The following is a 27,237-nucleotide window of genomic DNA, read 5'->3' on the forward strand; positions in this document are numbered from 1 at the left end:
AAATAAAAAGTATTTTTTTTTGCTAAAAAAAGGGGTAGGAGGGAGGAAGGGATCAGCCCACCCCCGCATAGCAGCCCCCACTAGACCTCCGCCCCGCTAGGAGAATGTTCGATGCGGGTAGACTCCATTTTACTCATACCCTTCCCATCCGAAAGTGAGTACGTCACACCTGGCACCACCTAGGTATAGGTGGAAGGAAAGCATAACCGCCAACAAGCCATCCGGACGTGGGGCATCCGGTCTTCGAATTTAATCGACGTCCGCACATTTCGAATCTGGGCAACTTGGACAGAAATATCGCCCCCCTTACCTCACCCCAAATCTCTTCTTGTCCAACTTGGTTATTTCCAAATGGACAAGTTTCCGGAGCTGGACATTTCTCCCGGCTCCCTCTCCAAAGAAGCTTAGGTTCCATCAGCTGCTGATACTGCACTTGGTTTAATTTTATGCTAGGGGCGGTCGTGTTTCAGCGGTGATTTTCTTCATTTTGTGCAGCTGCTCCTACCTGTCTTGCAGTGTACACCTCCCGTTCTCCTTTTCAAGGATCTCCTCTCTTGTACCCTTATGTCATTATCTTAATGAAACTTTAGTGGTCTTCCCCGCTCTTGTGTGGACTTTTCCACTCCATTTATTTCCAGGAAAGCAGCAGAGCTGGCATCTTCAACATCTAAGAAAGCTTGATTCTCCAAGCAGCCTTTCCATGCGAGAAGGTGGATCTTATGACACGACCACATAAATTCTAGAGCGGTGTCCCGAAGATCATGCAAGGCTCGCCTTTTGATTCATATACATATCATTCCAACTTAGGCTATAGCAAAAATAAATAATTTAATTTATTTATTAAAAAAATAGTCCATAATCACTATTAATCAAATTATTCCAACAGCACTATCCTAAACTCCTCACTCTCCGACCCTAAGCTCTGTCTACTCGGCTACATCTCGAAAAAAATTAGAGGAGATGTAATGAGCTTCACAACTCAGTCAGTTACCAAAACCTCTAGTAAGATCAAATTATTGTGCAAGAAAAATAAATTTCCAGTTTTCATGTTTTTTTATAAATACTAATATAACGAATAATATATAAAACATAACATATCTATCAACATAGAATTCAAAATATAATGCATTTAACCAAAAATAGATTCTCCAAAATAACTAGGGATGGACTATCTATTTTCACTCTTTTAGTCCTTGCAACTATGGCCACGATTGGCCTGTGGCAAGCTCCGAAAGAGACTAGATCTTAGTACAACATGCTACCCATCATGCACCACTGTGATCGCCTTACTAGAGGTTTGGAAGAAAACTAGCTCTAAAATCATATGGAGATACATACTTCCATTAGTATGTGTTAATGATCAGCGACTGACTAAGCCAAAAAAAAAAAAGCTCCTGACTACAGCATGCTGCCAGCTGGTATGCGCTAGTGATCGCCCCACTGGAGGCCTGAAGAGAGACTAAATTTTAAGCCCGTGCGATCATAGTCGAACTAGAAAGTAGCAAAATCAAAACATAATGTTATCAACACATTTATTAATGCAATAAACTATGATACATGCCCAAGTAATGCATATCACACTTGATCCAATACTTCACAAATCAATTTCATGCACATGATATATAATTTCATCAAAATATAATAGCAATAGTTTAATTTCCAAATAATGCAAATCAAATCATGATTAAAAATTAGGGGTAGAGGTAACTTACAAGTTGCGCTCTAAATCTCTCAAAATCCATCAATCCGAAAAATTGTCCAAAAATCTAAAATAATTAAATATCTTATTAATTTTCTATAAAGCATCATATCACAATTTGAAGGATTCTAAGGTAGGGTCCAGTTGATGCCCAGCTTACTGAAACTAGTCTAACATCTAGGGGTCCACCATTTCTTGGATCAAAATATGGATTTCACCATAAAGTAGGATTTATGGTTATCTGAATGCAAAGGAATCGATCTCGATCACCCTTCCTTGTTATTTGGATCTAGCTTTCTAGTTGATAAAATTAGGGTTTCTGGATTAGATCGAATTTATCAATTAAAATAAAATTTGACTAATTAAAAGAATTGTGAGTCAAATTGGGTCCATCAACAAAATAAAAGGAAGAGAGCGAGAGAGAGTCTCGGGTTTAATCAAAGGTATAGATTTAGTTGTTAATGGCATACGTCAAAATAACAATTTGGAAGAAAAACAATTTTTTTTAAAAAATAATAATTAAATAAGGCCACATGAAATTGAGAACATTGGGACCTTGGGTGAGTGAAGGAGAGAAATGGCGTTGTTTGATAGATAATATTGGCATAGTGAAATATTGATGGATGAAACAACAAAGCATAAGATGGCTCTGAAGTTTTTTTTTTTTAATTTTTTTAAACTTTGTTGGCTGTACTCACGGTGGAACTATATGTACAGTCATAGTACCAAAAAACAAAATTTATTTTTTTTAATAAGGTGAGAATGAAAGGTCGGCCAAAAAAAGCTCAACAATATATACACGTATAAATATTAATATTATTATATTTAGGGTTTCTCCAGAACTAAGTCCTTCAAAGCTGCATGCGCTCTGGATTTCAGATCCATCAGAATCTTAATGTTATTATATTAACATTAATATTAATATAATATTCTTGGTTCTATATAAAAAAAAACCACGTGGGCTGGCTATTCTTGGTTCACCGCGTAAATACTCCGAAATCCGAGGGTTGCTTTCTTTATAAGCAATCCCGTTCCTATACATTCCTCGTACAGAAGGGTTACCACCCCGTCCCTCCGGCACTGTCGCTCGAAACCGTCGTCCCCTTCCTTTCCCCTCCCCCCCTCTCCAACTCCGCGGTCTCGAAGAATTCAAAAACCCTAGCTCCGGATCAAGAACCATCGAAGGCCTTGGAGTCTCGCTGGCGGCGGCGTCCTCCTCCTCCACCGTCGGCAGTGGTGATCCAAAGGATCGCATTGTGCATGGTGAGGAGAGGAAGGCGAGTTTGGGGCAGACTCGTCTTCAAGAACGAGCTTTTCCCTTACCGAGAGCTCGAGCGAGGTGTCCGAGGGCGATTCGGAAGCAGGATCGGGTCGGTGAGTGGAACGATCTTGGGGAGGAGAAGAAGGCGAGTTCGGGCTAGACTCGTCTCCAAGAACGAGCTCTTCCATCATCAATAACTCGAGCGAGGTGTCCGAGGGTGATTCTAAAGCAGGAGTCCTCGATTGGATCGGCTAGGGGGACGGTCTTGGTGAGGATAGGAGGCGAGTTCGGGAGATAGCGTAGGGAGCGATGAAGTTCCGGCGGGGTTCGTGGAACGGCCTTCGAGTCCGGTGGATGTGTGAGCTGTGAGGAGCCTGCTGAGTTCGGACACGATATTTCAACGGGTTCGTGCCCTCTGGTAAATGTTCTCACTCGGTTCTTGTTTCATTGTGATTATCTTTGTAGTTTCGGAATTTTCTTCTCTTTTCTTTTACATATTATTTTGAGTTCTTCGTTTGATGCATTAAAGAAAAGCAAAATTTCTATTTCTCTGCATTACAGGCTTTTCACATCCAATTGGATGGCACAAGAACCATTGAATTGTGTTATTCAGCATGCGTTGAATCAATAGTCGGTGATTTCTTGGTTGTATGTTCAGGTGATTGCTGTCGTTGGATTGTATTCGCTTTCTTCTTTTAGAACCTTTATCACCTTTTATCTATGCAACAAAGCAGCAGGCTCCAGTTTGATGTTTATCCTTTTTTTTTGAATACTTGCTCTGTAAAAATGGAATATCTAAGCTTTGTTGGATAAAAACAGCTTCATCAAACTTAAATTACCAATTGATCACTTAAAACCTGTCAATTATTGAGCTTCACATCACTGAAAATTTTAATGTGCTGCATTTAAGGTTCTTTTTTGAATGAAACTCTAAAGTTCTAAATTTGACTTGTGAAAACCTCTTGCAAAAATCCTATAGTAGAAATTTCATAAATTATTTTTTTATGTCTTATAATAAAATCTATTGAACAGGAGTAATATTTCAGTATTTCTACCGAAAGTTAAGGACATGGAACTTGTAATAAAGGGAGGGCGCCCTCAGTGGGCGCTCCCCCTTTCATGGACTGATAGTTAGAGCTGACCCGACCGTTAGGCGAGATAGGCAGTCGCCTAAGGCCCAGGCCCAAAAAAAGGCCCCCGCCCGACAGACTGGCTACAGTAGTCCGTATTTCGTGGAGGTAGAGCGTGGAGGGCCAGAGGCAGAGCCAACGGCTACCTCGACTGCTCGACAAGACGACTGAGGGAGTGAGGGTGAGTCGCCGTCGGGCGTCCCAATCCCATCGCCCATCGTCCCTTTCTTTAAAATCCCCATCGTCCTCCACGGCTCCACTCCTCCTCAATCCTCATCGTCTTCAGTCCTCCTCAGCTCCTCTTCGGCTCTTCTGCAGCTCTGCTTCACCGACCGCCTGCCGGCGACCTCGTCTCCTCCGCCTCCCCGAGTCCCTGGTGGCCAGTACTGAGTCGCAGGAGCCAGAAGCCTTCTGCCAAAATCACATCTCCCATCTCTTACCCAAGTCCTTGGCCGCTCCCAATCCCATCCGCTGATCCACGATCGTTTCTAGTTAGGCTTGAGATCAAGATGAATCCACCGAAGTCGAGGCCACTCATCCCCAGACCTGATTTCGACTCGCAAGGTATGCCTTTTTTCTTCTTGTCTCGTTCTCCGAACTCTTTATGTGATAACCATTCCTCTGTTAAATGGCCAGGCCAAGGCTTGGCTTGGCTTGATCTCACATCGTGAGCCTTTTCGTGGTCCACCAACTATTTGAGAAATTGTGTGAACGAGTATGCTTTTTCCACTTGGATTAAAAATCTTGATTGGTGTTGCTAGGTTATAAATTTTATAGATCAATGATGCATCAAGATGTCTTGCCTCTGGTCCCCGCATACCCTAGTCATCAGGTTAACGTCTCTCATGTGACACCGAGATGATTCAGTGGTTTATACTTCATTGAATTTGACCTCTTAGTCCACTCTTCTGTAAATTTTAATACATAGATTATTCTCTATTTAATGGCTAACTTATCGTACTGCAGATTTCCTAGTATTAGTGTTCTCTAAGAGTAACTCAGACGTACATGCACACATGTATATAATGGCTACATCAAAGTAGTGTCTTTGTGCTTTAGCAAAAAAAAAAAGTAATGTCTTTGTGTACCCGATTCGAATTTTTAGGTCAAATTTTTTGGAACCTAATAGGATTACAAATTTGATATCCTTGAGACATGTTCAAAATTTCTAGTTGGATACGGTTGCCGCTGAAATCGAGCCTAATCTCGGTGCTGACTAAGCTGGATGGTTGTGGAAGATCAATAGTTACCTGTTCAGATCAGCAAGATAGGCCCGATCGTGTATTTTGCACTTATTAAAAATTTTTTCATTATTTTTTTTTTAAAAAAAGGCCTCTCTTAGTAAGTTTGCCTTAGGCCCCCAAATGTATTGGGCCACCCTGCTGACAGTAACGCCAGGCGTTAGCCAGGCGTTACATGCTGTTTTGCCCAAGGCAAAACGGCCAAAATGGCCATTGATGGCCGGTCCGGCCATCAATTATGGGTTTGGGGGCCTATATAAGGCCCCCTCCTCCCTAGTTTTAGAGGCACCAAAAAAAATCAAAAAGAAATTTTCCTGTTGCTTCTTGATGTGTTCTTTTTTTGTTGGGGCATTCAGGCTATGGAATTTAGGACGCTACTTTTGTAGTGCGTTCTTCACCGGGTCAGAAATCTTGGAGGCTCAAACCTTTGAATACGTGAAACAACCTCTGGAGTATCAAATTTCTGCGATTGCAAGGTACACAAATTTTCGCTGTGTTATTCATTTGTATACAGAGTTTCTAATATTGGTATATCATAGCTATTTGGATTGTTTTCGTGTTCTTTGGATATTGAGATATTTATATGAAAATTTTTCTCTGATGATTCCATGTTTACATTGTTGCAATTGGAAAAAAATTTTCCTAATCATTGCCGCTGGATTTGCAAGGCATTTTTTTTGTTTAAAAAAAATTTAGTTTTAATTCGTTGGGCTGCTAGGAACCCTACCCGATTCATTTCTTTTCTATTAAAGCCCATTGTTGTTTAGTTAAACCGCAATCCAGAATATTCTTTTAAAGAAGCCCAACCCAATTTTTCTCTTTGCAATGCAAAACTGAAAATGTTGGCATGAGGAGGCGCGAGGGCTCGAACCCTAGCCCTCGCGCAAGGGATTTTAGTCTAGCAGCCATTAGGCTGCTAGGCAAGCATTTTAACATTGAATAGCTTTCAATTGTATTAAATGCTCTATTAATGTCCATTTTTAAATGGCATGCACGACTTATGGAAATTTTAACTCGCCTAATTCACTGCCAAATTTGAGTGTCTACCATTGGGTTGACCATTAAATGCATTTTATAATCCACTTTTTATTTATACCTTATGTGGTAAGAAAAATGCATAGACGTTTATTTGGCTCCTTTATTAGTTATTGAGAGCCTTAATCATCGGGCTGTTATGGATAAATTGTATGAGCAAGCAATATTTATTTATTTAAATATTGTTAACTTATTAGCATTTATTTTTGGTAAAATGCTTAATTTATGCGCATTTAGATTTGAATTGATGATTAATTCCTTTATTGTGTTTAAATTGATTAATTTTTTTAAATGCTTGGAATTATTTATGGGCCTTTGTTTTATGCGCATTTATATTTGAGAAATTGTGGAGCTTGTTTATATTGCACAATATTCTTGTATGCGATTATATTTGATGTTAATGTCTTGCTATTATTTTTGAATAAATGCTTAGCATTATGTTATTGCACTTAATTTTTGGTTATAAATATTTTTGCTTCACATGTTGGCTTAGAGTGCATAGAAATAGATATTGTCATAGAAGGAAAGCTGGTCTGATATCCCCAGTAAGAACTATTGCTGTTAGTGACTGGCCCAAAAGGCTACTAAGATCTAGGATTAAGGTTGTCCTATTAATGGCCCCAGTAAGAAATGTTGCTCTTAGTGACTGGCCTAAAAGGCTATTGTTATGGCCCCAGTAAGAATTGTCGCTATTAGTGACTGGCCCAACAAGCTGTTAATGGTAGATCCTTAAGGTGCTATCCATTTTAGAAAGTGAGAGTATGGTGGAGTTGCGAGGAGTTAGCAACCATCGTATGATTTGTTACAAAAACAAAGTGAGAATAGTTAGAAAATATGTTCTTCGGCTCAGTGCACTCACAAGTGAAGTAGCTTTTCTTTCTACAATTGTAGCAGACTATTTTGGACTTGTCCTTCTTCAGCGCGTTTACCTTTCTTGCGCTTGATGGTTCTTGCCTTCTTAGCAATTGATCTATTAGCGGGTCCTTGGTTGGGAGTGATGTTCAAGTATTTGCGCTTGGGCCTAGATGCCCTACGCAAACTTGACTTAGCCACATACACAGAACTGTTTGGCTTAATAGCCTCTAAGCACTCAGCTTCTAGTTCCAAATGACGTGCCACATCATCAAAAGTCTTAATGTTCTTATTGTGCATCATGTTTGGCTTATAGTTTTTTAAGTGCTTGGCAGTGAACAAATCGCCGCTTGAACCGACTACACATCAATGAGATTGTTCCCAATTGTCTTAAGTTTGTGGATCATTGAAGACATGACTCTGAAATGTTGCTTCATCGTATGACCATAGCTCATCTTATAAGAGTCAAAACTCATTGTCAATCCACGCAGTCTGGTAGTAGAAGTCTCACCAAACTTTAACTTCAAGGCGTTCCACATTGCCTCTACCGTAAGATACTCCTTGAACTCACCAATAAGATCATTGACCATGCTGCTTAACATTGTAGAAACTGAATGAGGATAATTATGACATATGACATCGCAAGATCCAGTATGTCTTGGATGAACAAAAGGTCTTGGAGACCTTGACACAATCGCTGACTGAGCCTTTGAAAGAAGATATCGAACAACACAATAGAGATCTTGATGCTTATGAAAATTGGCTCAAGAAGGATCGTTGCATGTGCTTTACTATGTTAAGCAGCATAGACAATGATCTTATTGGTGAGTTCAAGGAGTATCTTACGGCTGAGGCAATGTGGAATGCCTTGAAGTTAAGGTTTGGTGGGACTTCTGCTACCAGACTGCATGGATTGGCAATGAGGTTTGACTCTTATAAGATGCGCTCTGGTCATATGATGAAGCAACATCTCAGAGTCATGTCTTTCAATGATCCACACAATCTCACTGATGAGCAGCAGATTCAAGCGGTGATTCGTTCACTGCCAAGCACTTGGAAAACTATGAGCCAAAACATGTTGCACAATGGGAACATCAAGACTTTTGATTATGTAGCGTGTCATTTGGAACTAGAAGCTGAGCGCTTAAAGGCTATTAAGCCTAACAGTTTTGTGTATGTGGCTGAGTCAAGTTCACGTAGGGCATCTAGGCCCAAGCACAAATACTCTGACATCACTTCCAACTAAGGACCAGCTAATGGATCAGTTGCTAAGAAGACAAGGACCATCAAGCACAAGAGAGGTAAATGCACTGGAAAAAAGAATAAATCTAAGATGGTCTGCTACAATTGCAGAAAGAAAGGCTACTTCGCTCATAAGTGCACTGAGCTGAAGAAGATATTTTCTGACTATTCTTGCTTTGTTTTTTGAAGTCATGCGATAGTTACTAACTCCTCGCAACTCCACCATACTCCCACTTTCTAAAATGGATAGCACCTTAAGGATCTGCCATTAACAGCCTGTTGGGCCAGACACTAACAGCGACAGTTCTTACTGGAGCCATAAAAATAGCCTTTTGGGTCAGTCACTAAGAGCAACAGTTCTTACTGGGGCTATCAGACTGGCTTTTCTTCTATGCCACTATCCATTTCTATGCACTCTAAGCCAACATGCGAAGCAAAAATATTTATAACCAAAAATTGAGTGCAATAATATAATGCTAAACATTTATCTAAAAATAATACCAAAGCATTAACATCAAATATGATTGCATACAAGAATATTGTGCAATATAAACAAGCCTAACAATTTCTCAATTATATAAATGCACATAAAACAAAGGCCCATAAATAATACCAAGCATTTAAATAAATTAATCAATTTAAATACAATAAAGGAATTAATCATCAATTCAAATCTAAATGCGCATAAATTAAGCATTTTACCAAAAATAAATGCTAATAATTTAACAATATTTAAATAAATAAATATTGTTTGCTCATTCAATTTACCCATAACAGCATGATGATTAAGGCTCTCAATAACTAATAAGGGAGCCAAATAAACGTCTATGCGTTTTTCTTACCACATAAGGTTAATATAAATAAAAGGCAGGTTATAAAACGCATTTAATGGTCAACCCAATGCTAGACACTCAAATTTGGCAGTGAATTAGACGAGTTAAAATTTTCATAAGTCGTGCATGCCATTTAAAAATAGACATTAATAGAGAATTTAATATAATTGAAAGCTATTCAATGTTAAAATTCTTGCCTGGCAGCCTAATGGCTGCCAGGCTAATAAAATCCTTTGCGCGAGGGCTGGGTTTCGAGCTCTTGCGCCTCCTCATGCCAACATTTCCAATTTTGGATTGCGAAAAGAAAAATTGGGTTGGGCTTCTTTAAAAGAATATTCTGGGCTGCGGTTTAACTAAATAGAAATGGGCTTTGACAGAAAAAAATGAACTGGGTAGGGTTCCTAGCAGCCCAAAGAATTACAACTGATTTTTTTTTCTTTAGTCACCTTTTTTTAATAAATAAAAAAAAATGCCTTGCAAATCCAACGGCAAAGATTAGGAAAAATAGAAAAAGAAATTCCAATTGCAACAATGTAAACATGGAATCATCAGAGAAAATTTTTTGTGTAAATATCTCAATATCCAAAGAACACGAAAACAACCCAAATAGCTATGATACCAATGTTAGAAACCATGTATACAAATGAATAACACAACGAAAATTTGTATACCCTGCAATCTTAGAAATTTGATACTCCATAGGCTGTTTCATGTTTTCCAAGGTTTGAGCCTCTAGAATTTCTAACCCGGTGAAGAACGCACTACGAGAGTAACGTCCTAAATTCCACAGTCTGATTGTCCCAACAAAAAGAGAACATAACAAGAAGCAAAAAGAGAATTTCTTTTTGTTTTTTTGTGCCTCTGAAACTAGGGAGGAGGGGGGCCTTATATAGGCCCCTAAAACCATAACTGATGGCCATATTAAATCCGGCTATTAATGGTCATTTTTGGCTGTTTTGCCTGAAGGCAAAACGACATATAACGCATGGCCTTAAGCCACAGGTATTACTGCCAAGCCATGAGAGGAGGAGCACCCACTGAGGGCGCCCTTCCTTTATTACATCTCCCACTCGCACATAGTGGGCACGACCCCAGTCATGCATCTTCTTAAGTGTTCTCAATCTTGTTCATACTAGCAAACAGGTTGTGCAACCACCAAGCACACATGTAGAAAAAATGTAGGAGCACTACACCAAATATCTCACCAGAGAAAACCAGCATAGCAACATTCCTAAGTGTCTCGTTATGCCCTAGACCTATTCAAACACACCTGATCAAACCTTTTTCTTAAATGGCTTGAAACAATCGTCTAGAAAGTGGTATCTTAGATTTCATCGTGCCGTTCTAACGAATGGGTTTACGATGATCGAGGAGGACCATTGTGTCTACGTTAAATGGTCCAAGAATAGTTTCATTATTTTGTCATTATATATTGATGACATCTTATTGGCCGGAAATGATAAGAAATTAATTGTCGCCACAAAAGAATGGCTATCCTCTAATTTTGAAATGAAGGATATGGGTGAGGCAGACTACATTCTGGAAGTTAAAATCTTTAGAGATTGCTCAAAGAGACTTCTGGGCATGTCTCAAAAGATCTATATTGAAAAGGTTCTTAAATGCTTCCAGATGTGTGACAGTAAGCCTATTGACACTCCTATAACGAAAGGTGAAAACTTATTTCAAGAAATGTGTACTAAGACTCCAGATGAAATTGAGAAAATGTCTTGTGTTCCCTATGCTAGTGTTGTAGGCAGTTTGATATACGCCATGATGTGTACACGATCGGATATATATTATTCGGTTGGCTTAGTGAGTAGAGTCCAACCCCGGGTTTCTTCATTGGAAAGCTGTGAAGAGAGTTTTAAGTTACCTCAAGGGGACAATGGACTATGTGCTCTGTTATCAAGTTTAGATTTGCAGCTTGTTGGCTACACTGGCGCTCATTGGGGCAGCAATCTGGATGAGCACAAATCGACTTTTGGATATGCTTTCTTGTCTAATAATGGTGCCATTACCTGGAGTAGCAAGTTACAACCTTGTATAGCTTTATTGACCATGGAGTCGGAATATGTAGCATGTTCAGCAGCTATTCAGGAAGCAGTTTGGTTGAAGAGGTTCCTTCAACACTTTGGAGTTGTCAAGGATGCTTCAGATCCTATGACGATTCATTGTGATAGTACAACAGCAATTGCTTATGCTAAGGATTCCAAGTATCATGGAAGAACCAAACATATTGACATAAGATATCACTACGTGAGAGATATGAGTGCGCATAAGGAGATGATCCTGAAAGTACATTTCTACAAGTCGCATGGTTGCGGACCCCTTGACTAAGCCTATAGCAAGAGATGCTTTTAAGGTACATGTTAAAAGTTTAGGATTGCATAGATTGTAATTTTTATTTAGTTGACTATGAGTTGTACTCATTTTGGAATATCAATGAATATGTTGTTATTCATGAATTGATTTACACACATTTTCCATATGTTTAAACATATGATATAAAAGGTATGTCAACAAGCTAGATTGGCTCAGTCACACGAGCAATCGCCTCTGGCGCTTGGAAGTGAGCAAAAATGAGGTCTATCTTGTAAAGACCATGCATTGGATATCCCACAATCCGTATAACTTGTGTTCTAGCCAGACGTGAGATCTTTATTTGGCACCTCGAAGAGGCAAGCAAATTGAGAACCCGGGTTAGGCGCTTGATGAGCGACTAGACTAAGATTTGTATGATGTTTTAGAGTTTAGGCGTACGCTCTTTATCAGAGAGAACTCTATCGTAGCATATATTTCATATTACATGTGCTTATACGACCAATTGTGGAAAGTGAGTGAATGAATCCCTGCTTCCTCACTGTGGGAGTCCTTGAGTCATTTTAATAACTTATTTTATGCCCTTATCTACTTTTGACTGTCATAAGACAAAGGTTTTGATGTCAGCTACTCTAGTATGTTGCCTATGACTATGATTGATACAATCTAAAGGGGCATTGCTGGAAAAGCGATTAGACTAAGGTTAAGTGACATGAGGGCGAAGGGAAGACTATTCGATGACACATCAGTGAGTGTATTTGCCGTCGATAGGGTATGGCGCTATAGTGTATAGTGACATAATCGTGAATACATCACGGTAATGGTGTAAGGGTCAAGAATTGTTTTGAGTATTTATACTCGAGAGGGTCTAAAAAAAGGCTTGATTTGGTGTGTTTGAATAGGTCTAGGGCATAACGAGACACTTAGGGATGTTGCTATGCTGGTCTTCTCTGGTAAGAGATTTGGTGTAGTGCTCCCACATTTTTTCTACATGTGTGCTCGGTGGTCGCACAACCTATTTGCTAGTATGAACAAGATTGAGAACACTGTGTGCGAGTGGAAGATGTAATAAAGGAAGGGCGCTCTCAGTGGGCGCTTCCCCTTTCATGGCCTGGCAATAACACCTGGCTTAAGGCCAAGTGTTTCATACGGCCAAAAATGGCCATTGATGGCCAGATTTAATCCGGCCATCAATTATGGTTTTAGGGGCCTATATAAGGCCTCCCTGCTTCCTAGTTTCAGAGGCACCCAAAAAAAAAAACCAAAAAGAAATTCTCTTCTTGCTTCTTGTTGTGTTCTCTTTTTGTTGGGGCATTCAGGCTGTGGAATTTAGGACATTACTCTTGTAGTGCGTTCTTCACTGGGTCAGAAATCCTGGAGGCTCAAACCTTAGAATACGTGAAACAACCTCTGGAGTATCAAATTTCTGCGATTGCGAGGTATACAAATTTTCGTTGTGTTATTCATTTGTATACATAGTGTCTAACAGAACTTTTATAGCCTAGGCTACAATTTTTCCTCTGATGTGATATTGTAGCAATTAATGGCTTCAGGCATTTGTTGTTTAATTTAGGCTCTCTCTCTCTCTTATCCTCTCTCTCTCTCTGTGGGCATGTGTGCTTCTTAAGATTCTTTATGATCTCCTTTTGGCCTCTATTAATTATGAAGGCCATCTTCACCTGATCGTATGTCTTTGCAATTGATAAACGCACCACTGACAGATGTTTCTTATTGCCATACATGCCCCTGTATTTAGTAGATGCTATGTACTTTTAGTTAGGTCCCCAAAAATATGGTGCATATCAACATAAGCACAACCAACTAATGAGCATATTTGTAAAAGGCTTCAACAAGGTACTGCCATATGTTTAGACAAACTTTCATAAAAATGAGGTATTTTCAGAGCTACTTGGCAGTTGGTAGTGAAAGGACAAGATTTTAGGATTCTGGCTATGGGAGATGTGTCTTCAGGATGGTTGTCAATTATATTCTGGTGGTACATGTCTGCCTCCTACTTACGACAGCTTACTTTGTGCCTGATGTCAGTTTTTGTGCTTGCCAGGGATAAGAAGAGCACTTAAATCTTAAAACACATGTATCAGATTACTGAAGTTATTTTTTACCGATCCATGGTTAAGTTAGCCCTGTCCATGTAACATGACCTAGGGCTTGTCTTGATGAAGTAGTGCTTTTATAAAACCACTAATTGGATTGTATCAAATGGCGGTGCTTTTATAAAATCTCCAATCTAATTATTTTTGACTAAATTAATGATGCATATCTTTCATCACCTGTAGTTGTTAACCATGTTCATGAAACATATTGCTGATCATATGATTTGTTTCCTATCTAATCACGACTTATCCCAATTATCTGATACCATTTATGGCAGAGCATGCGGGTATCTTCAACCTTTGCCTAGTAGTTCTGCTTGCAGTAAACAGCAAGCTTGTCATTGAGAACTTGATGATAATTTGCAGAATTTCCAAATCTTGTTCTGGCCAGATAAAGAATCATGCAGTCTTTCTTATGTTTGTGTCTGCTTCATTGGAGCAATATTGATTTTTTTTTTCTTCTTGCTGCATGATATACTAATAAAAATGGATTTTTCTTCAGTTCAAGGTTTCTGAGAGATTAGCCACTTCTTATGTGTAGGTAATGCTTCTTTCCTGATTTCTTCTTGATTTTCTTGATAATGTCACTCAATTATTCAACTCATTTATATATCAAATTTCTGACCTGGCATTTTTTTTAATGTGTTTGTAAATTATATAGTCTAGCTCTACATGTTTTTTGTCTTGATGCTTATGTGGTTGAAAAGGTGGCACGTGACAAGTTCATTTCTGAACTTGTAGTCTTTGGACATTAAGTATTCCATATCAAATTCAACTTATCCTTTTTAACCAGGAATTGACATATGGGTATTTCGATAGTCTATTTTGGCTAAGAGCCCCATATAGTTATTGTTATAGGGCATCAATTTTTTGTTATGCAATGAGTAACCTGAAATATTGGAACACACATTTATTGCATATTTTCATATGTAGCTTTTGTGTGGGTGCACAATACACCTTGAGAATTATGTCTATAGATATGTTTAATTAGACAAAGAAACCATTAACTAATGCATATAAATATGGCTTTATTTACTTAGAGTATGTTTTATGAATACCTTATCTTGTTCGATTAATTTAAGATTGTCTTCCTCTGTCAGTGATTCTAGAACCAAAGTTGATCGATATCATTATATAAGACATGCCCCGTGGAATACTTTAATACTTTAATTAGCAGTCGTAGCATTTATACTGGTTATGTTCAAGTGCTTGCTCAGCAGTTTCTTGTTGCTGAGCAAATAAATTATTGCATTATTGCATTATTGTCATTCTCACTTTCTTGGGTGTTACATGGGTTATTGCTCCAAGATTGTTCTTTCCACATGCATGATCGAATAAATTATTGCACCATGTGTCCTGATACATAATATTTTGATGTTGTCATATGTTGTTGATTATGCAGCAACAATAAGTTTTGTGAGAAGTCTGCTTATTGGTGAGTTCTGTATAATGGAATTAACTGTACCATATGCTTTTTTTTTAATCTTTTTTAGGTACAATTGCCATGTCAACTTTATGCTTGATTAATGTCATTTATTAACTAATTCTAATTGCAGAGCTTTTTGCTTAGTGCTTTACTTTTTTCAGTTATTCACTGCACTGGCCAAATTATCTATTATATGACAATTATCCCTTTTTACCTCCTATCATAGCTAAACCAGTGTTTAACTTACATGATTTGCAGCTTGTTGTTTGACTAAATGTAATACTCACAACAACTAGAATCATGTATCTAGTTTCATGATTCTAAGGTAAGAGTTCATTTTGATGCCTACAACATTTTCATTAGATCTTGAAGTAGTTTGAGATTTATAAGTAGCAATATGCCTCATGTAAGTTCAGATATGTAATTCTCTTAGGAATTCAAAAGATGCATAATTGCCTTTTTTTTTTAATACAATTTTGATTGTAGGAAAAATGATCATTTAGATGTATCACTTCAATTGGAGCGTCTGATGTGTGCTTTAAAAGACCAAAGTGTTACAACAAGACAATAACCAAAGCCTGTATTCCATTTGTTATTTCATGTAACATATATTGTGAGCAACTTAAATATCATTTCTCATGTTAATCCAACAACTTTAAGGATATGTAATGGGTCTCTTTGACAATATATTTTAGCTAAACCTATGTGTCGACATACTATGACATCATTCTTTCTGAAAATATGTATATATCATCTTGCAATTCTCCTTCTAATAGTTGGATATGATGTTCTTTTTATTGCATGGTAGTAGTTTTTATGAGCATCTTGGATATCAATAATTTATTATTTCCTTGGTTTATGTTTTGTAGATTAACCAAAGCTTACTGATATTTCTTAATTTTGAAGTTGTTTTTCTTTATATAGGGGACCAGTTATCTAAACTCTTGTAAGTCTCAAGGTGCTAGCTGCAAATGCTTGTAATTTATGATGGCTCCCGCTCTATGTTACCGGGTATTATCAAGTTGGACCTCTAATTAATTGATGGAAGCTGTTGATCTGTTGGATGTCTGGAAAAACAACTTTCTGACAAAGCATTGAGTTAGCAGGCAAAATGTTTAGTCCAATATTGTCTATTCAAATTTATGCATTTTTGAGTTTTGTTTAATCATGAGAGGCATATGTTTCCATCATAAATTACTGTTATTCTTTTGTATTTTTCTTAGCTAAGCTGCCTTCAGACAACATGCATCAAAAAGGGTTGGTGGTTTGTCAACTTGTTAAGTTGGTGTTAATAGGGATTATGGGCCTCATCATTGAACAGGTTGGTTGCTTTGTCATTTGTCAACTCCTTACAATTACCAGTGAACATTAACTTGGACATTAGTTTTAAGATGGCATTCTCTTAAAACTTTGCAGTACATTAATCTAGTTGTCCAGAATTCTCAACAATCTCTAAAAGGGTCCTGGAACGCCAGGGAGCTTTAAGGCTACCAATACCAACTTTGTATGTCCTGTTGCATTTTCCATTTGTGGTAAGTTGATTAACTTGGGTTGCTTAAATCTTTCTGGTAGTAATGTTTTTATTCGTGCTTCATATGCTACCTTTATGTGAAGATTTTCTCCAAAAAAGTCTCATAAAAGTTTGATTATGCAATAACAACTCATATGGGATTGTAACTTTTGCAACTTCATGTTCACTTATGCTAGCACTGTACTCTTTATCAAATATCAGATTTGTTTTAGCTTTTAAAAATATCAAAATTAATACTCTTTAGTTAGGATTGTATAAAGTTAAAATTCCATAAAAAGATAAAGGAATATCATCGTTAGTACCTCATATTTTGGGTTCATATATGATTTAAAGCTGAAATTTTTAGTCAGCAAATTTCATAGGTTAAACATTATTGATCAAATCAATATCTTAAATGATACTTAAAATGAGTTTCATGTGGGGAAACTTCTTTAAATTTAGGAGTATCACAATTGATATTATAATGATCGATACCTTAAGTTTTCTCGAACCTTGAAATGTTACTAGTTTATAATATGGTTTATGCTCAATATTTTGAATTTTATGCATTTGAGGCTCTTGAAATTTATGAGCATCATGAGTGATATTCTTGAGTTCAAAATTTCTCAATCATGAAATGTTATTATTTTGATAAGCATCATGATTGATACTCTTGAACAAAAGTTTTGTAAGAATATTATTATTTTTGAAAGTATCATACACACTTCACCAACTCAAGTTTCAGTAGACTTAAGTTTTCTTAGATTTTTTAAAAACAATGCAATTTATTTTAGAATTTCACAAGATGGAATGCTCCTAAAATTCATGATATCATAATTGTAACTCTTGAGAGTAAATATTTGGTTCTCTTTTCAAATTGTCATAGGACATTTTCCTTGGATGACAGCTGTATCTTCTTTCTAGTAGCTCCTTGAAGACATCTAGGTAGAAATAACTAGATTCTCTATTGGTAGACAAACACTGAATGTTTAGCTGCAGGAAAGAATTCAATTTGCACTTATCAGCTGTAAAACCTTTTATTATTTGTTGTCTATTGGATCATGCTGTGCAAATGTTTCTTTAGACTTACATCAACATCTCATACTCTGTTGCTGTACTCCAGGCATGACAATTTGTGTGTGACCTCGGTAGAATATGCACCTTGGTGTCTCTATTGCAATAAGAATATCAATGTGTGATGTCAAAATGTTTAATTATTTTCTGAACTTTTGGTCATTAGTGCACACACAGGTAATTCTGTGGGACATGATACGTATTAACATGTTGATATTCATATACGTTAGTGGTGTTATCTACTTAGGGACAACTAGAAAAATGTCTTATTTGGTTCTACCTGTTAAATCCTGTATGGAAAATGCTTTAGTAACTCATAAATCTCACTCAAAAATTCAGTCAGCTTGTATATTGCAATGTCATTGCTCAATAAAGTTGAAACAGTGAGGTTGACTTTCTCTCATAAAGACGCCTCACAAAAGAGGCTCCACATACAAAAAAAAATAATTATCTCATCACAAAAAGAATTCTCTTCCTTACTGCAAAAAAAGTCTCACTAAACTCTCCCTAACTCTTTAGATGTAACTCTCTCTCTCTCTCTCTATAGAAACATAATTTCTCTTCCACTATAAGACAAAAACATCAACATTTCTTACTAAAAGACAAAAACATCAATATCTCACTCTAACTAAATAAATAAATTTAAATATATTAAGCTTAAGGCTCAACCTAACTAAAGTGGACTTGTATTAAAAGACAAACTAGTTCAACTAGTGTTGGAATAGAAAACAAAGGTAAACTGGTAGTAGAATCCTATTATAAATAAGATGAGAAATAGACTCCCAACAAGCTTTCCTTTGGATTCTTACATCTGATTTAAGCATATTTGATTGAAATAACTATTCCAAATACTATACATGCTTTATTCTTGAACCATTAATAATAACAATAATAATAATAATTGCACCAACAACACTTAAATGCAATATAATTTTAACTGATCAGTTGATCCCAAAGCTTAAATTGTTAGAGAATGGATCAACATGTATATCTAGCTTAAATCTTCACCCCCTCCCATGTGCTCCCTTAATCATGTATGCCAAGTTCAGTAATGAGTGCAACATGACAATTGGGTAAATTAAATAGATATTTGGTATGAAAGGTATTCAAATTCATAAATTCTAGAAAACTTAAGTTCTAACACGATGTTGACAAATTAATGAAAGGATCAACGATGTACGTCAAATATTGATATATAGAATTTATATATTAAAAATTCATAATAGCATTTAAGTTTGTCCCCTCTACTATAGGGGATAATTTTTAGAGTGTTGTCCTTTCTACTATAGGAAGGATAGTCTATTTTTTTGGAATGAGTTCTTATATGTTTGGTTGGAAAGATAAATGGAGAAGTTAGTGCATCAATTTCTATGATTATTTGGAGTTTATCGTAAGGATAAAACTGCCCTCCTTTTTGTATGTATTTAGAGAGTGGATATAAGTAAAATTGTAATTGGGAGGGATAAATTCCTTTTATTCCGTGGAATAATTCTATTCTGGCCATTTTGATAGAACAGAATTATCTGAGTAAGTCCCATCTTTTGGAGCTATCATGTCCTTTCTTGAGTATTTGACGAGATAAATCCCATTTATCCCCCTACCAAAAGCAGTATGAGAGAATTATGGTTGTTGTTGATACCTTCATGGCTATGCTTGCTCACAAGCAGATTGATAAAGCCATATTTTATGGTTATGAAGAAAGTAGCGCTAAATGGATTCTAGCGTAATACTTTACAGCTGCATGGCACTAGGAGGATGTCGTGTCTTCTAAAGAGACTTTATTGTGCGCTTTTCAAGCGAAGGCCAAGTTTTTAGAACAATTGTAGATCTGTCCATATCGGTGAGCGGCCAAGCTCGAGATGGACTAAAATTTTGGTTTAGCTTACTTGATATGAAAATGCAGGAAAAAGAAAAAAAAGAGGAAAGATTGAGATAAGTGAGGATCTTAACCGATTAACTTAGGAACCAAGATATCAATTTCCTGCCAAATATACCAAATACATAATTTTCTTATCATTCTAAATATTAGTTTTGGTATGTAACGATAAAATGTCTGCCATACAGAACGGGTTTAAGATTTGGAAATGGCATTAGGTGTCAAGCTTACACCATCAAAACCATCAATGGCTTGTTTTCTAAGTTCAAGTCCATTATGCATGCCAAGCAGGTAAGTGAAAAGTTACTTTGTATTCACCTTTAAAATATTAATTTTTAAAATAATGGATAACAATAAATTGAATGATATTTTGATAAATTGATTTATTTACGTAAAATTGTAGTTTAAAATGCGAATTATATTATTGTATCAAATGAGTTTTTAATATGATATTAACCGATGTCACGGCTGAGATGAAACCTTTGATCCGTATCTAATGCTGATGCCATAAAATGCCTCTCTGCTTGCATATCTTATTCTTTTCGGGGAATGAGACAGAACAAGTGAACCTTACGACAGGAAACCAGAACAAGGGAGCAACAGAACGCATAAGCCCACTGGTTTGTCCTGACTACAGCTGTTCCCTTTCGAGCTAGAAGGACATTAAAAACAAGGTGCGGGCAGGCTTCATCATACGACGGGCCACGGAGAAGGTCGCGTGGCACTCTCGTTATTAGTCCCCAGACAAAGGGCGTTCTCTTCCTTCACCTCGTCTCGCTCCAGGCCTTCTTACTCGAGACTCGAGAGAGAGAGAGAGAGGAAATTGGCGCTCTCTCATCTTCTCTTCCACCCCCAAAACGCTCTCCGATGGTGACTCTCTCTCCTCCTCCTCCAACTCTGCCCAAGAATTATAGGGTTGGTGCTAGGGTTAGGGTTTCTTCGATCCCTGTCCCATGGATCCTTCTCTTCTTCCTCGCCGCCCTCTTCTCTTCCTCCGCCGCCTCCGTTGCCGCCGCCGACATCTCCTACTCCGAGCACTGCGGCTCCATCGTCCCCGAAGCCGTCCCGGAAAACATCCCCGTGGACTCTGACGGCGCCCTCCAGCTCTCCAACGGCTTCTTCACCGGCGGGCGCAGGATGTTCGGCGACGAACCCCTCCGTACCCCCAGATCCTTCTTCTTCCACGCCGAATCGCTCCGCCGGACCCGTGCCTCCGGCGTCCTCCAGGTCGGTGGAACCCTGATCATCCGCGGCGGCGGGTTGGACGTCATCCGCCGGAATCTCACCGAGAGGCGCTTCCCGTTCTACCGAGTTGGGCCACGGTTCCCTAGGACCTTCATACGGAGGGGGAGCGTTAGCATTGATCTCCATGGCTTCTGGTCTGAGGACTTGGGAAAGCTCTGCACGGTGGGAGCTGGCTATGGGCGCTTTAGAGAAGGTAAATTTCTCTACATCACTGCAGTGTTTAAGCTCAATTATCCGAAGAGCTCGAACATTTCTTCTAGTTTGGTTAGCGGGACTTTGGAGAGCTTGGATGCTGAAGGTAGTTCGAATCACTTCGATCCCATTTCGGTTATAGCCTATGCTCAGAATAAATATGAGTTCACGCAGATCTCCCAGACTCAGAAATCGTGTTCCAGTGTGAATGATCAGAAGGACTCGCTAGGGTTTCGTTCTGGCTCCATCTGTCCTAATCTCCAGAATTATTTGAGAGGGCGATTTGAATTGGAGTATGGGGGGCAATGCTCTGATGGACATTGTGTTCCTTTCGGTAAAAGGTCAGGGTCTTCCCTAAAGTTCATGTCTTTGAATCAGATCCAGTGTCTGGATGATGGAAAATTACACATGTTTGTAGGCTTCTCCAACGTCAGTAGCTTTGCACACAATAGCCTTTTGGTACCCGAGAAGACGTTGGTTGGTGAAGGGGTTTGGGATCGAAAGAGGAACCGGCTCTGCCTTGTAGCTTGCCGGATAGTGAGTTCTAGCAATTCTTTAGTGAATGTGTCTGTTGATGATTGCACAATTAGGATGAGCTTTTGGTTCCCTGCAGCATGGTCAATCGAGAGCCGAAACACCATTGTTGGGCGTATGTGGAGTGACCAGAATGAGAACGATGCTGGTTACTTGGACACAGTTTTTTTCCACAGCTCTGAGAACAGTTGGGGTACTCTTCCTGGATTGAAATATAACTACACTAGGATAGATGTGGCAAGTAAGTCCTGTATAAAGGGCAGTTCCTGGAATTTACGTAAAAAGAGATACCCTGTTGCAAAGTATTTCAAAGATTTTAGATTTGATATTTCTGTGAGAAATGCCGAGGGAAAACACACATGGGGTTTTGCAACACCAGTATCAATTGGTGATACATTTAATGATGACTCGCCCATGATGACTGCGGCAGACCCAAAGCCTGTGCCTGCAGTGAATGAGACAAACCACAGCCTTCAGAATGTAAGCTACAAGATAAACTTTCTCTTTCCCAATTCATCTTTAAATATGAGCAAGCCAACAGAGATCTCAGCAGAGGGGGTATATGATTCTCGTACAGGGTTGCTCTGCATGATGGGTTGTAGGTATATGGGCTCCTCAGTTGTTGGAAAACAACAGAAAATTGGCAGCTCAGTGGACTGTGGTATTCTCATCAGTATCCAGCTTGCACCCTTGAATCCGACGGAGGGTGAGCATCTTACTGGCACGATCAAGAGCGCAAGAGAAAAGTCGGACCCACTTTTCTTTGAGCCTTTAGTGATTATGTCAAGAGGAATGTATAGGAATCAAGCAATTGAGTCAATCTGGAGGATGGATTTAGAAATTACTATGGTTCTGATTTCTCTCACACTTTCATGTATTTTCATTGGGTTGCAGCTCTTGTACATGATGAAGAACCCAGAAGTGCTTCCTGCAATATCCATCACCATGCTTGTTATTCTTACTTTGGGTCGCATGATACCATTAGTGCTGAACTTTGAGGCTTTGTTCATGAGTCATAATAGGCAGAATGTTTTATTGTGGAGTAATGGGTGGCTTGAGGTGAATGAGGTTATAGTAAGAGTCATAATGATGGTAGCTTTCCTATTGCAGTTCCGTTTTCTTCAAGTTGCATGGACTGCAAGATCAGCAAATGAGGGAAAAAGGGACCTGTGGGTTGCTGAGAGGAAAGCTCTCCATGTCTGTTTGCCTTTATATATGGCTGGGGGACTGATTGCTTGGTTTGTTCACATGAACAGTAATCAGACTCTGCACAGAAGGCCACTTTTGACTACTGCAAACCATCATTCATTCTGGGAAAATCTAATATCTTATGCTGGCCTGATTCTTGATGGCTTTTTGCTCCCTCAAGTTATCTTCAACATATTTTCGAACTCAAAGGATAGGGCTCTTGCCCCTTCCTTTTATGTTGGAACCACTGCTGTTCGGGCATTGCCACATGTGTATGATGCCTATAGGGCTAGTAATTATGTGCCCCATCTCAACGCATCCTTTATATATGCTAGTCCAAATGAGGACTTCTATTCCTTGGTTTGGGATATCATCATTCCTTGCACAGGAATGCTATTTTCAGTGCTTATATGCTTGCAGCAGCGGTTTGGTGGTACTTTCTGTTTTCCCCTGAAAAACAGAAGATCTGGTGGATATGAGACAGTTCCTGTAGTTACCTCTTAATGTTTAATAAGTAAGATGTTTTATGCACATCATTTAAGGAACGTGCTTGTTGCAACAAAGATATGTTTAGTTGCTGTAAATCTTTCATTAGTGTCAACCATTAAATTATAGTTTACTGATGTACATGAACAGAGTATCATAGTGATTTGCTTTTTTCATGTTCTTCATTTCCTTAAGTTATATTATACTACGTGGTGCATGAACTCCCCTCCCCCCTCCAAGTCTCAGCATCGTACTTTTGCTTGTTCATGAAAATATCTAGTGGCAGATAAGCCTGCATCCATTAATTGATGGTGATATTTATGAGGGAAAGTAATTGGCTAGAGGAGGTTGGGGACTATCTTAATCTATTTTATTTTAGGGTCTCACCTATCATATTCTTCAGCAAACTTGTTGAATTAGTGTTGTATATTTCAGTAAAATTTATGCTCCTGGCATTTTTTAAAACCTCCATAAGCATAAATCTTGAATGAAAGCTTAAAAACATATGTTTAACATTCATCTTGGATGTTTATATTTTTGTCACCACAAAATGCAACAGTACAGGAAAGCTGGTATAATTCAAACACACCGCTTGTTATTTTGCTATGGAACAGAAAACTACGAACATGATCACAAACCTGCGAACCTCCTCAGTCAACTGTAAAGATTTATTAGAGACAAGTACAAGTAATTTCTATTGATCGTGTTCCTTACTGCACGTCCCCAACCCCCACCCCCCTCTTTCCCCGCCCCCCCCACTCGGGTGGTGGTTGTGCTTGTTGGAACCCTTTACCAAATGCTTTCCAGCATCTTTAAGCCCAGTTATTGACTGAAGCATGGAAATTAAAGCCCATTCATACAGAAAAGTTTAACTCCTACCAGTTTCTTATTTGTATTCATTCTTGTCTGCTATTCACCTAGTTGTACCAATAACATTGCAACATTCTCAATGATATCATGTTAACCACCATTTGACTAATACAACTTTGGTAGCCTTGCTTTTATCTTATTAAATATCTCTGGAAGTTTGAAGACTGGAGTATGGCACATGCCACGCATGTGTATTTTTAATTTTTAAATAGTAAAATTTATGTAAATATATAAATAAATCATATATGCTAGAGCAGGGATTCAAACCTTTCACCTCATAGTTAACAGCCAGAAACTCTAATCAATGTGGAATGAGAAACATGAGTAGCATGCAGGATGGGAAAGTGCGGGGTAGGGAAACATAGACAGTCAAATATGCCTTACACATGGTGATGTTAGAGGAGTTGGGGTTATATAGTAGAAAAGATGTGATGATCAAACAATACCTAAATAGCAACTCTCTAGTTGATTTACCATGGTATGTTGTCTAAGCTAAAGATAGGGCACTAATACCACTTATTTGTATTAGTTTTATTTTTTTATAATAACAAAAATGTTCTTTTCGGTTGTGGACCCTTTTTGTGGTCTTGAATTCCATACTAGAAATCTTTACAAGTAGCAAATAGAATTAAGGAGTCTTTTTTGTTTTTTTTGCTTGAAAAATGAATCAACGGCCTTTCAGAGGCAATACCCTGATTACTTCCTTGAAGTTAGAAAAAACCACATCTAAATTTATTCTTGCTTATTATCCTTTCTGTCAACCACCTTTGCAAGAAACTAGTCTTCACGACAGCATTGTTCTCTTGAAGCAGAATTGGTTATCATGGATCATTGTCATACATCATAATATTTATTTTTTTATTTCTACCATAATATTCATATATATCTCATACTTTTTGAGATTATCTTCCAACTTGAGCCTTTTGGCTTATTATTGATGCTTCAGAAAAGCATGCAGTTCCTTACATCAGTTGTTTCCACTTCCTTCTTGGACTATTTTCAAGTCTGGGGAAATCCTGCTGAGTTGCTTTTGCTTGCATGAGATTGAATTGCATATCCTAGTAAGTTAGACCTCCCTGCTGATGATTGGTCTTTGAGGTCATGTTTGGGCCCATCTCTTGCCAACAGGTGTTGCTAAAATTTTGGTTCCACTGATCAAAGGGTCTATATTCAGTTGAGAGAAGGTTACAAAATGTTCTCAAGCTTCAAGAAATTATATCTTTTGCATATGTGACCTTGTATTTCTGGGGTGAGGCTTGTTACTCAAGGTTAAGATGGCTCACTAGTTGACATCCATCTATATTGGTATAGGTGTACCTGTTGATTACATAAATAGCCACCATTTAGTTCCCATTTCATGGCTGTACCTGTATCTTAAACAGAATGCAAATCTCTTCCAAGAAACCATGCATTATGCTTTTCAGTTTGTTTTGTATGTGGCAGAATATATTTGAAGATGTATCCCAATATCCAAGCACTGTCAATGTAAATTTGCATTGTATATTCATGTTATTAATTCATGCTTTAAGAATGAGTTCTAAATTTTGGCAACTAAAAGAAATTCATAGGCAGCTCTGGCATAAATTATATCATACATGAACTTTGCTCTACCTTCCACATGCAGATTGTGTCATGAGTTTTCTTCCATTCTACCATCCCCTTCATGGAGTGTTTCGTTTGTTAAGCTTAATCAGGGTATCACCTGTGCCAAATAAGTTTGTGGTAATACTTGTACTCATATGTTAGTCGATGTTGTGATTCTTCTGAATATACTACAGTTAATTTCTTTCCAACGCTGGGAGATAGTAATGGACATGAAATGTCTTAGTCTAGGGGTTCTTCAAGCCTAATTCTTCTAAGCAGTAAATGACAATCTTGGGTATTCTTTTTTCTTTTCCCGATGTCTTGTAATTTGGTTTATATTTGAGCTTTTATATTAATTAGTCATAACAATGAATTTTGGGATGTTCATTATCATATAATTCCTTTTTATTTTGTAACTTACCATTATGATCTTCTATCTTTTCAATCGATGTTGTTGTTATTGCTTTATGATTCTTTTAATAATTTTCAGTTTTATTATTAACAGAGCATATTGCATGAAAGCTTTGACTCATTAGAATAACACCAAGTGTTTCTTCGGCTCCAGGATGATACTGCTTGTTTGACATTTTTTTAATAGATATAGTAATCTTCAATTATACTTCTAATCAGCAGCATGGTAGTATGTTTCTCCTCTTTGCACTTCTTCCCAACTGTTGGCAGTAATAAGCAGTCTGTGTGGGGAGCATACGCTAAAATGCAATGAATGATGCAATGTGTTTATGGTGATGTAATACATGAGAAAGCTGGCTGGTTTGCATTCCATAACCCATAAGTTCTCTAATGTTTGTTTTGTTTTTTGGTCAGGAAGTATGTTCGTTTATTGAAAGATATTTCTCTTTAATGGTCCTTTGGGTATGATAATCAGCATGCCGGGCGCAGGTAGGTTTTTACTAACTTAGCTCTGTTTGCAGTAACCAGCCTGGAAGCAATAGCAAGATGATGTAAGAAACATTCTTGCAGGGTACCTTCTTTGCCGTAAGAAATTTGGGGCAACATGCATCATTTTGCTTTATTCACTGAATAATTGTTCCACAGATCATTCATGCAGAATAGAGGTGGGCAACGGGCCGTGCCTGGCACGGCCCGTCCAGCACGGAAGGCCAGCCCGGCCCGGCCCCAGGCCCCTCTATTGGTGGGCCGGGCCGGGCACGGCATGCCACGGGCGCAAACGGGCCGTGCCAGGCACGGCCCGCAATGTCTCCAAACGGGCCATGCCTGGCACGGCCCGTAACGGCTCCAGACAGGCCGTGCCAGGCACGGCCCGTCTGGAGAGGGGGGAGGAAAATAGCCGTTTCCAACGGCTATTTTCGTGAAAATGACCCTTTTACCCCTCCCAACAGTCCAATAACGGCTGAATTGAGGGGTATTTTAGGAAAAAAAAATTTTGGGCTTCTATAAATAGCCCATTCCTCCCTCATTCTCACCACACCAAACCTCTCATTCTCTCCTTCTCTACTGCTATTATTTCTCTCTTCTAAAGTGCTCTTCTAGCAATTTAATTTTTA

At 38.3% G+C, this 27,237-nt stretch overlaps 1 protein-coding gene across 11 annotated transcripts; it reads left to right on the top strand.

Moving 5' to 3' along the window:
- The first annotated feature begins 2,751 nt into the window (after nucleotides 1–2,751).
- Nucleotides 2,752–23,433, top strand: LOC103715583 (uncharacterized). Of its 11 annotated transcripts, XM_088706482.2 has the most exons (8): nucleotides 2,782–3,378; nucleotides 3,522–3,618; nucleotides 14,229–14,267; nucleotides 15,411–15,477; nucleotides 16,077–16,258; nucleotides 16,376–16,473; nucleotides 16,569–16,684; nucleotides 20,192–23,433. In XM_088706482.2, the coding sequence occupies exon 8, from the start codon at nucleotides 20,480–20,482 to the stop codon at nucleotides 23,273–23,275; it is 2,796 nt and encodes a 931-aa protein (XP_088562608.1). In that variant the 5' UTR covers nucleotides 2,782–3,378; nucleotides 3,522–3,618; nucleotides 14,229–14,267; nucleotides 15,411–15,477; nucleotides 16,077–16,258; nucleotides 16,376–16,473; nucleotides 16,569–16,684; nucleotides 20,192–20,479; the 3' UTR covers nucleotides 23,276–23,433. The 11 variants fall into 11 exon arrangements, with proteins under 11 accessions (XP_088562605.1, XP_089781812.1, XP_088562615.1 ...); XM_088706479.2 differs by lacking the exons at nucleotides 14,229–14,267; nucleotides 15,411–15,477 and having other exon boundaries at nucleotides 2,752–3,378; nucleotides 20,171–23,433; XM_089925686.1 differs by having other exon boundaries at nucleotides 2,752–3,378; nucleotides 3,522–5,807; nucleotides 14,229–16,258; nucleotides 20,171–23,276.
- The last annotated feature ends 3,804 nt before the right edge of the window (nucleotides 23,434–27,237 follow it).

Source organism: Phoenix dactylifera, chromosome 1 (assembly GCF_051530095.1).
Source record: "Phoenix dactylifera cultivar Ajwa chromosome 1, Ajwa_hap1_PhDact_Kaust_v1.1, whole genome shotgun sequence".
NCBI classification, from domain to species: Eukaryota; Viridiplantae; Streptophyta; class Magnoliopsida; order Arecales; family Arecaceae; genus Phoenix; species Phoenix dactylifera.

What these genes read in the sequence shown, in the direction of transcription:
- LOC103715583 (XM_088706479.2), top strand. Translation starts at nt 20,480, where the DNA reads ATGGTGACTCTCTCTCCTCCTCCTCCAACTCTGCCCAAGAATTATAGG.